The sequence below is a fragment of the Thunnus albacares genome, chromosome 22 (assembly GCF_914725855.1).
Source record: "Thunnus albacares chromosome 22, fThuAlb1.1, whole genome shotgun sequence".
NCBI classification, from domain to species: Eukaryota; Metazoa; Chordata; class Actinopteri; order Scombriformes; family Scombridae; genus Thunnus; species Thunnus albacares.
Genome location: NC_058127.1, coordinates 471945 through 490224, shown reverse-complemented (window position 1 = coordinate 490224; position 18280 = coordinate 471945). Strand labels below are relative to the sequence as shown.

The 18280-nt window shown below is 42.4% G+C and overlaps 1 protein-coding gene across 1 annotated transcript in view; it reads left to right on the top strand.

Moving 5' to 3' along the window:
- Positions 1-1190: 1190 nt before the first annotated feature.
- atp1b2a (ATPase Na+/K+ transporting subunit beta 2a) overlaps positions 1191-18280 on the top strand; it is a 19879-nt gene continuing 2789 nt past the window's right edge. Inside the window, exons 1-5 of the mRNA XM_044340546.1 lie at positions 1191-1466; positions 10197-10325; positions 11226-11330; positions 15034-15113; positions 16438-16563. Of these exons, the coding sequence (XP_044196481.1) occupies positions 1361-1466; positions 10197-10325; positions 11226-11330; positions 15034-15113; positions 16438-16563 (546 nt within the window). The 5' untranslated portion in view covers positions 1191-1360. The remainder of the gene's footprint in view (positions 1467-10196; positions 10326-11225; positions 11331-15033; positions 15114-16437; positions 16564-18280) is intronic.

Here is an 18280-nt window from a genome sequence, read left to right as displayed (position 1 = left end):
TAACATTAGCAACAAACCTAAAAAGAAAAAACAAAATAAGAAACATTTATAAGTGAATATTAAATCCACTGAATTAAACAGGCTTACTTAAATAAAATAATATTTAAAATATATATATGATATTATAAAAAGAAGTGCCAAATAGATTAAAGTATTAAAAGTAATGAATTTAGAAATACTACATATACAGTATATATGTTCTGTAAATATACACATAATAACATAATAATATATACACATTATAATAAATACAAGGACTGAAAAACCCACATATGAAAAATGTTTTTAAAAATATCAAAATAATTTTTAAAATGTAGTAAAAAATGATTAAAAAATATAAAATAAAACGGAAGTGAACAGATTTACTTAAATAATATGAAATGAATATTAATATTAAATAAAATATATGACATTATAAAAACAAGTGTAAAATTAAATTAAATGTAAAAATAAAGAAATTTAAAATACTATGTATACGTGTATTGTTTATATTGTTTATACTGTTTATATTGTTTATACACAAACAAACCCACTGAAAGGGGTCCAAAGGGTTTCCAACCTAGGGGTCGGGCCCCTCCAAAGGGTCAGCAGATAAATCTGAGGGGTGGTGAGATGATTAATGGGAGAGGAAAGAAGAAAAAACAAAGTTCTGATACACAAATCTGTTTTCAGTTTTTGGACTTTTTCTCTAATCTTTGATTTTGCTGAAATATTGGATCATTTGAACATTTATTGAAATGAAAGCATGTGAGAAGTTTAGAGGGAAAAATCACTATTTGGTGGAGCTGTTAACGACTCATAGACATGTGAAATGTGACCCCGACTACACACTGCTTTTTGTAAGACGTCAAAAGACAAAAAGGTTGGAAACCACTGGTTTCATCTTTAACAATGTGTTGTATTTTAAAAACTTGTTATATTATCCATTGTGTCAAATCTTCATCTGAAAAGTAACTAAAGCTGTTAAATAAATGTAGTGGAGTAGAAAGTACAATATTTCCCTCTGACATGTAGAAAGTAGCATCACATGGACAGTAAATGTTTTCTAGTTACTGTCCATCACCGCCTGCAGGGGGCGGGGCCTGTGCTGATGAAGCCGCTCTGTGATTGGCGGTGTGAGTGAGGGGAGCAGGTGTGACGTCAGACGGAGTGGGGGGGAGGAGGTTTACCGCAGTGACGTCATCCTGTCTCTCTCTCTGTCTATCTCTCTCTCTCTGTGTGTCTCTCTCTCTCTCACTGATCATCATCGATCAGCGGATCGATACTCTGCAGCTGATCTCTCTCAGTCACAGTTTAGCGGTTTTAGCGGGAAGGTCGCGCGCCAGCCTCCATCTTCATACTCTCCATCATCATCATCATCATGTCCGCCACCAAGGATGAGCACCGCAAAGGCTCGAGCGAGTGGCGGGAATTCTTCTGGAACCCGCGAACTCACGAGCTGATGGGCCGGACCGCCTCGAGCTGGGGTGAGTGCGTGCGTGCGTGAGACCCCCGCACACTGTTAACGTCCCCCCCCCCCCCACCCCCCCCCACCCCGGGCCGTGTCTCAGTCTGTTACCGTCTCTCTGACCCCCCCCCCCCCCCCCCCCCCCCCCCCCCCCCACTGCCTCCACCAGCCTGTTTATGTCTGTTTTACATGTAAATAAACATTATTTACATTAATAACATTATCAACATTAATGAACCCGCCTCATATACCATCATGTACAGGTGTATCATACATGTTAACACATCCTGACCTGAAGCTGAACTCTGAACTGATCTGATGAGGATCCATAAACACGTCCTCACCTGTATAAACTCACCTGTTTACACTTTATATGTTGTCCGTTTGTTCGCACAAATATGTGATATACAGTATATACACACAAATATACTGTATATACAGTACATATACACATATATACTGTATATATGTGTATATATACTGTATATACACTATATATATACACATGTATATATTACACACAACATGAGTGATCGTCACTCAGTATTATATATAAATCTCTCTCGCTCTAATAATCTCTATTGTCGTTTAGGTTTACTAAATTATGACATTTAAACCAGATAACTAAAATAAATCATCATGAGATAATGGACAGGCTTTAAACAGTATGACATATAATCAATAGAAAGAATGAAGAGATTCATGTGTTTCTCTTGTTGCTGCAGACAGAAACACATATAAACATACATGTTATATTTACACATATAATTTATTTGTGTTGACATATACACTCTGTGGTAAACCTGTCCAATGTAATCTGATTTAACAGCTCTCCGATACCTCTGTTTATATAGTCTCTCTGTTTATATAGTCTCTCTGTTTATATAATCTCTCTCTGTTTATATAGTCTCTCTGTTTATATAGTCTCTCTGTTTATATAGTCTCTCTTTTTATATAGTCTCTCTGTTTATATAGTCTCTCTGTCTATATAGTCTCTCTCTGTTTATATAGTCTCTCTCTCTGTTTATATAATCTATTTATATAGTCTCTGTTTATATAGTCTCTCTCTCTGTTTATATAGTCTCTCTCTCTGTTTATATAGTCTCTCTATTTATATAGTCTCTGTTTATATAATCTCTCTCTGTTTATATAGTCTCTCTGTTTATATAGTCTCTCTGTTTATATAATCTCTCTCTGTTTATATAGTCTCTCTGTTTATATAGTCTCTCTTTTTATATAGTCTCTCTGTTTATATAGTCTCTCTGTCTATATAGTCTCTCTGTTTATATAGTCTCTCTGTTTATATAGTCTCTGTTTATATAATCTCTCTCTGTTTATATAGTCTCTCTGTTTATATAGTCTCTCTGTTTATATAGTCTCTCTGTTTATATAGTCTCTCTGTTTATATAATCTCTCTCTGTTTATATAGTCTCTCTGTTTATATAGTCTCTCTTTTTATATAGTCTCTCTGTTTATATAGTCTCTCTGTCTATATAGTCTCTCTCTGTTTATATAGTCTCTCTCTCTGTTTATATAGTCTCTCTATTTATATAGTCTCTGTTTATATAGTCTCTCTGTTTATATAGTCTCTCTATTTGTTTATATAGTCTCTCTATTTATATTGATCTCTTTCTGTTTATATAGTCTCTCTCTATTTTTATAGTCTCTCTGTTTATAGTCTCTCTATTTATATAGTCTCTATTTATATAGTCTCTATTTATATAGTCTCTCTATTTATATAGTCTCTCTATTTGTATAGTCTCTCTATTTTTATAGTCTCTCTCTATGTTTATATAGTCTCTCTCTCAATTTTTATAGTCTCTCTGTTTATGTAGTCTCTATTTATATAGTCTCTATTTATATAGTCTCTCTCTTTTTGTATAGTCTCTATATAGTCTCTCTATTTGTATAGTCTCTCTATTTGTATAGTCTCTCTCTATGTTTATATAGTCTCTCTCTCTATTTATATAGTCTCTATTTATATAGTCTCTCTTTCTATTTTTATAGTCTCTCTCTCTGTTTATGTAGTCTCTCTGTGTTTATATAGTCTCTCTGTTTGTATAGTCTCTCTGTTTATGTAGTCTCTTCGTGTTCTGTATGTATGTAAGTGTATGTCAGTGTCACTCTATATTTATAATCTCTCTCTCTGGTCTCTTAAAGGCGATTTGATGAATTATATTGAAAATAGGCTGTGTGTGTGCTGTACATATATATATATATATATATATATATATATATATATATATTATGAAAATCAAAATAAACCACCGCACACTGTAATGACTCTACTGTGACTTTATTGGGAATGAACAACGTGTTTCGCCTGTAGTTTCTTCAGGTTCACTCAGTACAACTGCTGAGTACTCACAGGTGTGATAAATACATCTGAGTCACATGACTAATTATCACAGTCTTCATTTTCTCAAAGTGAACATTTTACAAAGGGCATGACAATAGAAATATACATATTACAAAAAACATGACATGGTTAATGTTACACAAAGTTACAAGAATTACACCATTTTACATAATTAAACTTCATGACCTCCCATAAACAACTGACTGAATAGGATGAGTTAAATTCCCTCAGCAGAATGGACTACAGGTCCTACAGCTGTCCCTCTACATCACTAAATGGGAAGGGTGAGTGCCAGGGGCCCTAGTGGTTCATCTCTCCCTAAGCACCCGAATAGCCTGTGGAGAGAAATACAAGTCAATATTTACATATCTCACACAAAAACTCAAATCAAACTGTCCTTTGATATATATATATATATATATATTCATATATATATATAAATCTCCTTCTCACCCCCTCCCATGGGTGGTGGTGGTGTGTCTTCCTCAAGCTCTGGTCCTCTACCAGAGTTCTGGGAGTTTGAGGGTTCTGCGTAGTATCTTAGCTGTTCCTAGGACTGCACTCTTCTGGACAGAGACCTCAGATGTTGTACCTGGAATCTGCTGGAGCCGCTCTCCCAGTGTAGCAGTCACCCATTCGTGGGACTTGCTGTCATTTCCCTGTTCCAAATTTGTATCACCCTGTTCCGGATTTGTAAAGTTGCATGTCGAAATCCCTCTGGGTTGGTTGGAGAATTACTCAGATCACCTGTGTGCAGAGTGTGGGGACTTGCTCCCAAATAGTAATTGAGAGCAACTGGGTGCATTCCCCTCTCGGCCAATCAGGGTGTGGCGACGCCCTTTTTCTGGGGTTTAAGAGAGGAGAGAAACTGCACACCCAAGTCACTCTGTTCTTTCCTCAACTGGTTGCAGACCTCATTTGTAGAGATTGTCAGACAGAAACTCTGCTCTGTTCACGCCCTTATGTGTCTTCTTTCTGGTCCTTTGCTTTCTGATTTAAGGACCTTTTGAGGGAATACTACAAAATAAACTTTTCAACCAAGTTACCTGCATTGGGTTGATCTTAGTGCTCATTGTGCAAGAGGTTGTGCTAGCCTAACACCTGCAGGCTTTATTTTTGTATTACTATTGAAGAGGCATTTGTTCATCCTTATCAAAGAGGCATTTTTTCATTATAATTATTGAAGAGGCAGCCATCATCAGCTTGACAATTTGGATCTGGAAGTCCCACAGGATGTTGGCTTGGTCAACCCCCTCGGTTCTGATCATATTCCCTCTCCTTTATACCATCCAACCACATTTATCTAGTCCGAATGACATTCCGATGTCGTTGCTGTAGATCCTGGTAAGGTGGATCAGTGAACCAATGTCTCGCTCATTCCTGGCATATAGCTTGATGTCATCCATGTAGAGGAGGTGACTGATGGTTGTTCCGCTTCAGAACCGGTACCCGTAGCCACTCTTTGAGATGGTCTGGCTGAGGGGGTTCAGGCCTATGCAGAACAGCAGCAGGGATAGTTGATCACCTTGGTAAATGCCTCACTTGATGGTAACTTGTGCAGTTGGCTTTGAGTTGGCCTCCAGAGTCGTTTTCCACAGCCCCATTGAGTTCTTGATGAAGGCTCTTAGTGTCCTGTTGATGTTGTACATTTCCAAGCATTCCAGTATCCATGTGTGTGGCATTGAGTCGTAGGCCTTCTTGTAGTCAATCCAGGAGGTGCACAGGTTGTCCAGCTCTTCATACCTGACACTTGTTCTTGGATGTCTGCCATTGTAATGGTTACTGGATCTTGTTCTGGGAGATTGCTGTGGTCTGATTGCTGTAGTCCTGGGTATCCCTTTCGTACCTACACCTTTCTGTAGCTCTGAGAGTTGACTAACTATCTCAGGGCTCTTTTCACATAGAGCAGGTCTAGACCGAACTCTTTATTAAGTAAACTTATGATAAAGTGGAAGTAAACTGGTGATAAATTGGAAGTAAACTGGTGATAAATTGGAAGTAAACTGACAATTAATTTGAAAGGAAACTGACACACACACAGCTGACATGTATGATCTGTCACCTGCAGACACACAGATATAAAACATAAACTGAGTGTTTCAGCTCCAGCTCACTGATGATGATGTCATATCTCCCATAATGCACAGGGCAGTGGATGTTTGGCCTTGATGATGGAAACTGAAGGACACACACACACAAACACACACACACACACACACTGATGTCTGTTTGTGCACTCTATGCTTCACTTCTCTGTTTATTGTGTTGTTTGTACATCAGTGTGTGTGTGTGTGTGTGTGTGTGTGTATGTGTGTGTGTATGTGTGTGTGTTAATCTGGATTATGTGCAGAGATGAAGTTGATTGAACTGTAATCTGTCCTGACACACAGAAACATGATGATGTTACTGTACTTATGAGGACCTGTGTGACATTATCTTAAAGGAACAGTCCATCACAAAGACTGGAAGCCGGTGGGACTGTTAGCGTAATGTCTGTAGATGTTTATCTTGCTGACATAAATAATAAACTGGGCCAACTTTGTGACTTTTTGCCACGGTCTGGATGGGAGCTTGCTTGACATTAGAGGCTCTTTTCTCTCTGTGTTCTTATTTTCTATACAGAGTACACACTGCTGTACTTTTGTTGTGATCTGTTCTGACATTTTGGGGCACCAAACAGATTGGTTAGCTCTTTCCCTGCATTTAACTAGACCCTGGTGCCCGTCATGGATTCTCTCTAAGATTATCTGTCTCATCTCTGCAGGGATGATGACTCCCTCTAATGACTGAACCATCCTGCTCAGATAACTCACCTGGTAGAAGTCTTTCACTGTCTCAGGCACCTTCTATATATATGATGAAGCCCAAGACTGTCTGGAGCTGCAGATCCACTTGTGTGTTTTGTTTTATCTCCTTCATTCTCTGGGGGGTGTCCGGCACATGGCAGCATCAATATGTGCCACCTCATCATCATGAGAAGCTCCATCTCCATAGCACTGGAGCCCGGGAGAGAGCGTCAGCCACGGCTAACATTTTGCCTGGTGTGTATTCAGCTATGGCATTGAAACGCATTAACCTCATCAGCAACCTCTGACATCTGATGGGAACAGGCCTCCAGTGGTCCTCATACTGCCGGAACAGTAGGCTACAGGCCTCCAGTGGTCCTCATACTGCCGGAACAGTAGGCTACAGGCCTCCAGTGGTCCTCATGCTGCTGGAGCAGTAGGCCACAGGCTTCCAGTGGTCCTAATACTGCTGGAGCAATAGGATACAGGCTTCCAGTGGTCCCCATGCTGCTGGAACAGTAGGCCACAGGCTTCCAGCAGTCCTCATACTGCTGGAGCAATAGGCTACAGGCTTCCAATGGTCCTCATGCTGCTGGAGCAGTAGGCCACAGGCCTCCAGTGGTCCTAATGCTGCTAAAGCAGTAGGCCACAGGCCTCCAGTGGTCTTCATGCTGCTAGAGCAGTAGGCCACAGGCCTCCAGTGGTCCTCATGCTGCTGGAGCAGTAGGCCACAGGCTTCCAGTGGTCCTAATACTGCTGGAGCAGTAGGACCCAGGCCCATCAGATGTCAGAGGTTGCTGATGAGGTTAATGCGTTTCAATGCCATAGCTGAATACACACCAGGCAAAATGTTAGCCGTGGCTGACGCTCTCTCCCGGGCTCCAGTGCTATGGAGATGGAGCTTCCCATGATGATGAGCTGGCACATATTGATGCTGGCATGTGCCGGACACCCCCCAGAGAATGAAGGAGATAAAACAAAACACACACGTGGATCTGCAGCTCCAGACAGTCTTGGGCTTCATCATATATATAGAAGGTGCCTGAGACAGTGAAAGACTTCTACCAGGTGAGTTATCTGAGCAGGATGGTTCAGTCATTAGAGGGAGTCATCATCCCTGCAGAGATGAGACAGATGATCTTGGAGAGAATCCATCACGGGCACCAGGGTCTAGTTAAATGCAGGGAAAGAGCTAACCAATCTGTTTGGTGCCCCAAAATGTCAGAACAGTCCAGTCATCCAGACTATTCTTTCTGCCAACTTCTCCCAGGAAGTATAGCTGTTTCATCTCTTCTGTGATCTCTCTGACATGCCCATTCCCAATGTCCCTTTTTGTGACATTTCAATGCTGGGCACTTTCTCTCGTCAGAGTGCTGAGTCTTACCGCATCTCCTACATTCCCCCATTTTGTGGGTTGCAGGGCTGCTGCTTCCCTGTCGCTGCATGCCCTTTTCCTTTGTTGATCTTCACATTGTCAAACAATATTAATGTTAGCCAGCTGGGCCTCTGGTTGGTTGGACTGGAGACTAACCTGCTTTGTTACTCCTCCACCTGGCACACCTGTTCGATGACTTGCGCCAGTGTTAAGTCTGCCATTAGCTGGAACCGCCAGGAGAGCTCTTTGTCCTTTATGCCCACCACCAGGCGATCTCTGATATGCTCATTCCTCTTGTCCCTGGACTCCCAGCTCATACAACGTCCTGATATAGATCTCCGCTGTTTCCCCTGGCTGCTGGCTCTGTTGGTAAAAACATACCCGCTCATGTATGATGTTGTGCCAAGGAACAAAGTAGTCGTCAAACTTTTTCAGAATGTCATAGTATTTTTCTTGTGCCTCTGCCGTGAAGTCGAAGGAACAGTCGAAGAGCAAGAGCTGCTGCTTTCTGCTTACGGGGATCACTGCTACATACGTTTACTTTGTTATCTGACACTTTAGCCACTTTTAATATGAACATCCAACATTGTGACATTATATATATGACTAAAAGGAAAAGAATCATAGGTCCCATTAATAATGTTTAGAGATGCAGATTCTGTGGAGGCTTTGGTGCCCAACATGTGACAGATGAACCAGACGACCAACATCTGTGGCGTCCTCTTGTAGTTCTGACTGTGCAGTGTGTTTGTTCATGTCTACGTCTACATCTGTGTCATCATGTGAAGTGCAGGGAATATGTCTATGATCGTCAGTTTCTTTTGGACATTCGTAAGAAAGACTTTTGCTATGAGAAATACTGTCTGGGAGCTAAATCAGCTAAGCGATTTTGGTCTGCTGCGTCCAGTGGACCCAAAGGAGACCACGGCCTTGGGTTAGTGTTAGCCTGGAGCTGGAAGGTTAGCTAGGCTAACTGCTAACCCATACAAACCAGCAGTTCCAACAATCATGCTGCCTGATGTTCTCCAATGTTCTCCAATGTTCTCTAATGTTCTCTAATGTTTTCTAGTGTTTTCTAATGTTCTCTGGTGTTTTCTAATGTTCTCTAGTGTTTTCTAATGTTCTCTGGTGTTTTCTAATGTTCTCTGGTGTTTTCTAATGTTCTCTAGTGTTTTCTCATGTTCTCTGGACAGTAGGGTGGATTCTATAACTCCCATAAGTGCTGATCACTAGTTCACATGGAAGAGCTGAGACATGTACTTTTCTCTCTAAATGCACTTTAATGGGATTTACATATTTTTATAATTTTTTAAAGGGAATTTTAGATATACAGTATATCTTTATGCTTTCTGTTGTTGCTCTGCTGTGGGCTGAGAGAAATGAAATACTCAAGAAAATGACAATACACTAATCATGAATAAACTCTCTTTAAGACATCCACGCCTGTATTCACTGAACATGTTAACTGACTGTGTGTCAGATTTAACACGTCTGTGTTCACTGAACATGTTAACTGACTCCGTGTCAGATTTAACACGTCTGTGTTCACCGAACATGTTAACTGACTCCGTGTCAGATTTAACACGTCTGTGTTCACCGAACATGTTAACTGACTCCGTGTCAGATTTAACACGTCTGTATTCACCGAACATGTTAACTGACTCCGTGTCAGATTTAACACGTCTGTGTTCACCGAACATGTTAACTGACTCCGTGTCAGATTTAACACGTCTGTGTTCACCGAACATGTTAACTGACTCCGTGTCAGATTTAACACGTCTGTATTTACTGAACATGTTAACTGACTCTGTGTCAGATTTAACACGTCTGTATTTACTGAACATGTTAACTGACTCCGTGTCAGAAGCATCACATGTTTACCTGCTGATTAAACTGTTGATTAAACAGCCAATCAGAGAGCAGGATTCTGTGTTGCCGGGTAAAAACTGATCAGTGTAAACTGAGAGCTGCTAATGTAAATGAAGAAGAAGAGCCAGTGAGCAGAGAGATTAGCCCCTCCCCCTCCATTCACAGTGAATGTAGGTCATCAGCTGGGGGGGGGGGGTTAACAAAGAGGATTATATACAGAGCATAGGGGGGAGGGGAGGACAGGATGGACTGCACTGAAATAACACCCCCTGTCTCTTTGACCCCCCCACCCCTCCACCCCCCCCATGTCTCTGCCGTCCCCCCATCCCTGTCTCTCTGTCTCCCTGACCCCTCCCACAGGTCTGATCCTGGTCTTCTACCTGGTCTTCTACCTGTTCCTGGCAGGAATGTTTGTTCTCACCATGTACATCATGCTGCTGACCCTCGATGACTACAAACCCACCTGGCAGGACCGTCTGGTCACTCCAGGTGAGGAAAACAAACACACCTGAGCAGAGACAACAAACCAAATATAAACTAACTCCACCCACCACACCTTAACGCCATCCATCACACCTTAACTCCACCCACACAACATAACTCCACCCATCACACCTTAACTCCACCCACCACATCTTAACTCCACCCACCACACCTTAATGCCATCCACCACACCTTAACTCCACCCACCACACCTTAACACCACCCATCACACCTTAACTCCACCCACCACACCTTAACGCCACCCATCACACCTTAATGCCATCCACCACACCTTAACTCCACCCACCACACCTTAACACCACCCATCACACCTTAACTCCACCCACCACATCTTAACTCCACCCACACAACATAACTCCATCCATCACACCTTAACACCACCCATCACACCTTAACTCCACCCACCACACCTTAACACCACCCATCACACCTTAACTCCACCCACCACATCTTAACTCCACCCACCACACCTTAACACCACCCATCACACCTTAACTCCACCCACCACATCTTAACTCCACCCACCACACCTTAACACCACCCATCACACCTTAACTCCACCCACCACATCTTAACTCCACCCACACAACATAACTCCACCCATCACACCTTAACTCCACCCACACAACATAACTCCACCCATGATGATTGGTTAACGAGGTCTTGTCTTTATGTTTCAGAGACTATGATTGGTTAACGAGGTCTTGTCTTTATGTTTCAGAGACGATGATTGGTTAACGAGGTCTTGTCTTTATGTTTCAGAGACTATGATTGGTTAACGAGGTCTTGTCTTTATGTTTCAGAGACGATGATTGGTTAACGAGGTCTTGTCTTTATGTTTCAGATATGATGATTGGTTAACGAGCTGTTGTCTTTATGTTTCAGGGATGATGATTCGTCCGAAGGGCGATCAGCTGGAAATCAGTTTCTCGGTCTCAGAGACTGAAAGTTGGGACGGCTTCGTCCACAATCTCAACACCTTCCTCTCTCGTAAGAAGCTTGTTAATTAATTATGATTTAACATTATTAATGAAAATACTTCATGTTGTTGGCGACATTTTTGCTTTCATAGAATTATTATTATTTGATTAATTGTCTCGTGTGTGAGATTATATTTACCTTATTATTAGATTTACCTGTTTACCTGTATCTAATCAGTTTAGAGCTCAAGTCGCCTGCTGCACTTTAATATGCAGTGTGGCACCGTCTATGTGTAAATATATAGATCAGAGTAACTGAGACCCAGGCGGACGTGGTTAGACGGGGGAGTGGAATAATCTTTGATTATTGTTTGATTGTTGTTATTGTTTTGTTATTGTTTTTCTAGATAAAGTTTATGTTGATCACTAATGTTTGTGAACCGCACGCCTGGATTGCAAAAATAATTATGATGTGATGAAACATGACAAGAAATTCCGCAATTTTTTTGAAAAAAATTGAGATGAGTTCAAAACGACAACAACTTACCCCCAACAAAGGACAGCGACGATATAAGCTTTTAGAATTTGTGAAGAAGTCACAACATTTAGTCAAAAGATGTGACAAACTCTGGATTATAAATTCTTGAAGCGAAGCAATGGACAGAATACTTCTACAGAGCTCCAAGTAGAGCTGCAAGAATCCATTTTCTGGACTGAAACCAGTCTGTGCTGAAATATCTTTCTTACCCCCCTAACCCCTTAAGATCAGGAGGTTCCACACTTTGGTGGCCAACAGGATTGCAGTGATCCATAAGTTATCAAAAGTGAACCAGTGGAGGTTTGTGGGCTCCAGACACAACCCAGCTGATGATGCATCACGAGGAATGAACATTGAACCCTTCTTGACTTCTAAATGATGGTTTCAGGTTCAGGAAAAATCTGAAGCATTCCAGAAGAACTTGGCTCCATCCTCCCAGATGACCCTTAAGAGCGGAGAGAGATCATTGTTTCCAGTATTGTTGATGGTATGACAGGAAAAACAAGTTCAATGAGCATCACTCTTCATGGAATGGTCTAAAAAGAGCCTTAGCTCGGATTATGAAATTAAAACTCCTTTTACAGATGAAACAAAAGGAAAGAGGCTTACTCACTAACTGGAAAGTCACCGGAAGACCGGATGATTCTGTTCAAAATGCCTTTAGCTCATGCTGTAAGTCTTTCACTAGAGGACAATGAAAATGCTGAAAAGGCCATTATTTGCCAGGAGCGGAGACGGCATTTCAATGAGGAAATGGCCTCTCTGGAGAAAGGAAAACAGTGCAATAGAAGAAGCTCCCTTTACAAACTGGATCCTATCATGGACTCATTCTGAGACTGGGGGGGAAGGACTGGGAAGATGACTGTGTTGAAATGAAGTCAAACACACAATGATCCTACCTAAACATTTTCATGTTTCAAAGTTAATACTGAGCCACATTCACCGACCGGTTGGTCACTCCAGCAGAGGTCTCATGCTCTCCAAACTTCATCAGCAGTATTGGTTGACTGGTCTTAACTCTTCAGTAAGGAAGATTAATAAGAACTGTGATTTTGTAGATGAATAAAGGCCAAAGCCAGAGAGCAGAGAGTGGCTGATCTCCCACTAGATCAAGTAACACCAGATCTTCCACCTTTCACCTTGTGGGTATAAATTATCATGGGCCCATTGAGATGGGACATGTGTTGTAAATTTTGTTTTCTTTTCTTTAATTCCACTGGAAAAAACCTTTCTTGAATTCTACAGAGACATTGAGGTGAGCGTCTCACCCCAGAGATGAACTGACCTCTTCAACTCTCCCACTGGGGGTCGACCAGTGACACTCACCAGATCAACACTGGTGCTTTTAAAAACCCCTTTTTGAAAGACAGTATGAGAAGATGAACTAAAGCAATGACTGGACTAAAAGCATAGAATGAACCTTGGGTCACCTGAACTGAAAACAAGACCAGATTACTCCACATTAATATGGACAGAGACTGGATCTCACTTATCTCCAGAGATTCCTTAGTTGACTTCTCATTGGTTTATCTCCTATTTCAGCCAAGTCTTTATTAATGTGAATAAGTTGTCTTATCAGTAATAGACCAGATAATGTTGCTTAGCATTAGATTTCATGAAGAATAGTCTAACTTTGATAACTGTGCGATATAAAGTTTATAGAATCTAATTTTATTATGTTTCTCTCTAATTTCCTGAGAGAAGTTAGTTTTTCTTAGCGTCACTTCACTCTTGTATAACGTTAAATCAGATACTTCATCACTATCAGCAACTCAGTTACCAATTTATCTCCTCTTTAAACCTCTTTTATTCATATGTGTGATTATTTGCTTTAGTATGAAATATTTAAATGTTTGGCTATTAATAAATGTCTGTATTTAGGATAAAGACGGTATCTGTTTGCGTTGTTTGGAAGCAGAAGACAAGTGGTCAATATTATTCAAAAGAGCTCAAATTTCAGACTAAGACTAATTAAGATGTTTCTTTAATTTCCGTCATTAAGAAGGATGGTGCCCTGATCAACAAGTTAAATATATAGATATAAATGTAGTGTTGTTCCTAGACGGGGCTGTCCTCATGCTCATGTCAAGTGGTTAGGGGAGTTATCTTTACTTGTTTGTAAGCCGTGCTGTTCACCTGGAAGTTGCCAGTCACCTGAATACAGGTAACTGTATAAACGCTCTTCGTTGGTTCATCTGTCGTCGAGATTCAATAAAAAGCATCAGATCAGATCAAGACACCAACTTCATCAGCACACAAAAGGAGTTGGAGGAAACTACTACATAACAGAATCCAAAAAACACTTTTGAAAAAGGGAATTGATCAGACATTCAACCCTCCGTCAGGAGCTCACCATGGTGGAGTGTCAGCGATTCTCTGTTCTGTCTCCAAGGAACAAACTCTGGATAATGAAACCCTACACAGAGCTTTGTAAGGTCGAGACAAACATGAACAATATGCTAATCACAACAATAACAAATGACCCAAACGACCTTGAGCCCCTAATCTCTAATCATTTACTTCAATTAAAAACAAATCCATTCACGTCCCTGGACTGTTCCAGACAGAGGAGCTATATTCATGGAAGGAGGTGGAGGCAGATGCAATATCTGGCCAAACTGCTTTGGAACCGATGGACCAGGGAACAACTTCCACTGATGCAAGAACACTAATGGAATAAGATCAAAAGGAACTGTTGTCATTATTGATGACAATGCTCCGGGGAACTCTTGGCTCCTAGGGCGGGTACTGGATCTTCCAGGGTCAAAAGGACTTGTCTGTAGTGTCTGGGTTACAACCAAGAAAATCATCATTCAAGGACCCACCACCAGGCTCTACCTGCTCCTGGAGGAGCTGACTGAGCCTGTCAGGAACTAGTCTTTCAGTGGCTGCTGGACAGAAGGACTCTATGGAGCAAAGATCACCTTTGAACAGCGGACCACTGGACTGACACACACACTCATACTGGTCTTACATGGAGGAGGCAGGAACTGATGTCTCTATTGATGTATTATTATCTGATCATTGCTGTAATAAGCAATCAGAGGCTGGTATGTTGGAGCCATTTTCCACAACAAACAACAGTGATGATATATTCTTCTAGAATTTGTGAGGAAGGTACGACATACTCATTCTAATAAAAACTGTACCTGCCTGTCTGCCTGTCTGTCTGTCTGCCTGTCTGCCTGTCTGTCTGACTGTCTGTCTGCCTGTCTGTCTGACTGTCTGTCTGTAGCGTACAACGACAGCTATCAGGTTCAGACCAATGATAACTGTCCTCCAGATCAATACTTCATTCAAGAGGACAGTGGAGAGGTAAACCTGTCTGTCTGTCTGCCTGTCTCACTCTCTACCTGTCTGTCTGTCTATCTCACTCTCTACCTGTCTCACTCTCTGCCTGTCTTACTCTCTGCCTGTCTGTCTGTCTTACTCTCTACCTGTCTCACTCTGCCTGTCTGTCTGTCTTACTCTCTGCCTGTCTGTCTGTCTTACTCTCTGCCTGTCTGCCTGTCTCACTCTCTACCTGTCTCACTCTGCCTGTCTGTCTGTCTTACTCTCTGCCTGTCTGTCTGTCTTACTCTCTGCCTGTCTGCCTGTCTCACTCTCTACCTGTCTCACTCTGCCTGTCTGTCTGTCTTACTCTCTGCCTGTCTGCCTGTCTCACTCTCTACCTGTCTCACTCTCTGCCTGTCTGTCTATCTATCTCACTCTCTACCTGTCTCACTCTCTACCTGTCTGTCTATCTATCTCACTCTTTACCTGTCTCACTCTCTGCCTGTCTCACTCTTTACCTGTCTCACTCTCTGCCTCTCTCTCTCTCTCTACCTGTCTCTCTCTCTGCCTGTCTCTCTCCCTACCTGTCTCACTCTCTGCCTGTCTCACTCTCTGTCTGTCTCTCTCTCTACCTGTCTCACTCTCTACCTGTCTCACTCTCTGCCTGTCTGTCTATCTATCTCACTCTCTACCTGTCTCACTCTCTACCTGTCTGTCTATCTATCTCACTCTTTACCTGTCTCACTCTCTGCCTGTCTCACTCTTTACCTGTCTCACTCTCTGCCTCTCTCTCTCTCTACCTGTCTCACTCTCTGCCTGTCTCACTCTCTACCTGTCTCTCTCTCTACCTGTCTCACTCTCTACCTGTCTCACTCTCTGCCTGTCTCACTCTCTGTCTGTCTCTCTCTCTACCTGTCTCACTCTCTGCCTGTCTCTCTCTGCCTGTCTCAGCCTCTGCCTGTCTCACTCTCTACCTGTCTCACTCTCTGCCTGTCTCACTCTCTGCCTGTCTCACTCTCTGCCTGTCTGTCTGTCTCTCTCTCTACCTGTCTCTCTCTGCCTGTCTCACTCTCTGCCTGTCTGTCTGTCTCTCTCTCTACCTGTCTCTCTCTGCCTGTCTCACTCTCTGCCTGTCTCACTCTCTACCTGTCTCACTCTCTGCCTGTCTCACTCTCTGCCTGTCTCACTCTCTACCTGTCTCACTCTCTACCTGTCTCACTCTCTACCTGTCTCACTCTCTGCCTGTCTCACTCTCTGCCTGTCTCACTCTCTACCTGTCTCTCTCTACCTGTCTCACTCTCTGCATGTCTCACTCTCTGCCTGTCTCACTCTCTGCCTGTCTCACTCTCTGCCTGTCTCTCTGCAGGTGAGGAACAATCCGAAGCGTTCCTGTCAGTTTAATCGGACGATGTTGGAGGATTGTTCTGGGGTTTCGGATCGTTACTATGGTTACAGCAGCGGTCAGCCCTGCGTCCTCATCAAGCTGAATCGGGTACGTTAACCTCTGACCTCTGACCTCTGACCTCTAACAGAACCAGGTTGTTCACTCTGATGTGCATAAACAGATGATCAGTGTGACTTCCTGTGTTGCTCGCTCGTCACGCTGCAGAGACTTTTACATATAAATGAAAGTTTGTTACATTCAGTTCACACAATAAACCTCTCTGTACGTCATGCCAGGAGTTTTTAAATGTGTAATCTGTGGTGACGTTCCCACGTTGGCCAGATGAACGTATACCAGAGACTCCTCCAGCCAAGTGGCTAACTTCCTGTTAGCTCTCTGCTAACTTGAACTGGGATTAAATTATTAATTAATTAATAATCTTGTGGCTCGTCTAGACTTTCCAAACGTTATCAGACTGAATGGAACCAATTCTGATAGTGAAACGAGTCGTTTCCTGGCGGTTGTTTGACGCTCAAAACAATTGATGCGACGTCTTACAGCTGCAACAGTAGCGACAGAGTAGCTGCTGGATTCACGAGATGAAGAACTCAGTGTGTAGCCATGGTAACGCAGCGGCATTGTGGGTAACGTAATGTTTGGTTTAGTAGCCGCCATCATGTTGAGTCTTCTGCTGGTTAATGTTCAATAAATCTCCATCCACAACTTATTCAGATGAACCCAGCCGGTCGAGGCTGATGGCGTCCACCTAGAGTCCGGTTCTGTTTGAGGTTTCTTCCTGTTAAAGGGGAGTTTCTCCTGCTGCTGATGGAGGAACGTTGGGTCTCTGTAGATTAAAGAGTTTAGTCTAGACCTGCTCTGTGTGTCATTAAAGTGGCAGGAATGGACCCACATGCAGAGACCAAAGGCGAAGCGGGTCTGAAGGAAACTTATTTATTTGGAGAACAGAAAAAAACAGAATAAAGACTGACTCCCAAACCAAGACTTAAATACTAACTGAACTAATAAAGGAATGAGGAACAGGTGATGAGACACAAGGGCAGGCTGGGAGCTGATTGGCTGGGGAAGACACTGGGAGTAAGGCAGGGCTGATGAAGATAATGAAGGGCAGGTGTGAGGAAGAGCACATGAACACAGGAGGAGAAAACACAGTGAAACCAGAAAACCAAAAACCCAGAAACACAATGAACACAGTCCAACCGATAAAAACAACCAAATGACAGGAAGTCCCTCAAACAGCCCAACTCAAAACAGAAGTCTGATGGATAACGACGACCACTCACAAGAGTCTCCAGAGTCAATGACAGAACCAGGACAATGTGAAAAGGTAACTCCTGTTGTGATTTGGTGCTAGATAAATAAAACTGACTTGAAGGGGACCAACCAGAACCAACTTTTGGAGAAACACAACCTGTAACGCTGTACAATCATAGACTGTATATAAAGACGGACGTCATGACAGCTCCCCAGAGGTGAAGCCGAAACATCTGGATCGCCCCCTGGTGGCTGCTGCAGTATGGGTCATAAGTCCCGCCCCCTCCATGTTAGCGGATGGGACATGAGCCAAACTAAAAAACCAAAGTACACGTCAGATAAATTTTTCCCAAAGACAGTTTCTGTCATTTCAGGTCGTTCTTATCAGGCTGATGTTTGTCCAAGTGCTCGTTTTTCTTATAAGTTTGTTTTTAATTAGTTATTTGACGATATAGAAAGGGAGTCTGACATCATGACTGACAGATGTGACAACCGCTCGTAAACCTCCGTCAGGCAGCGGGGCGGCTGAGGGGGCGTGTTCCGTGGGTCGCCA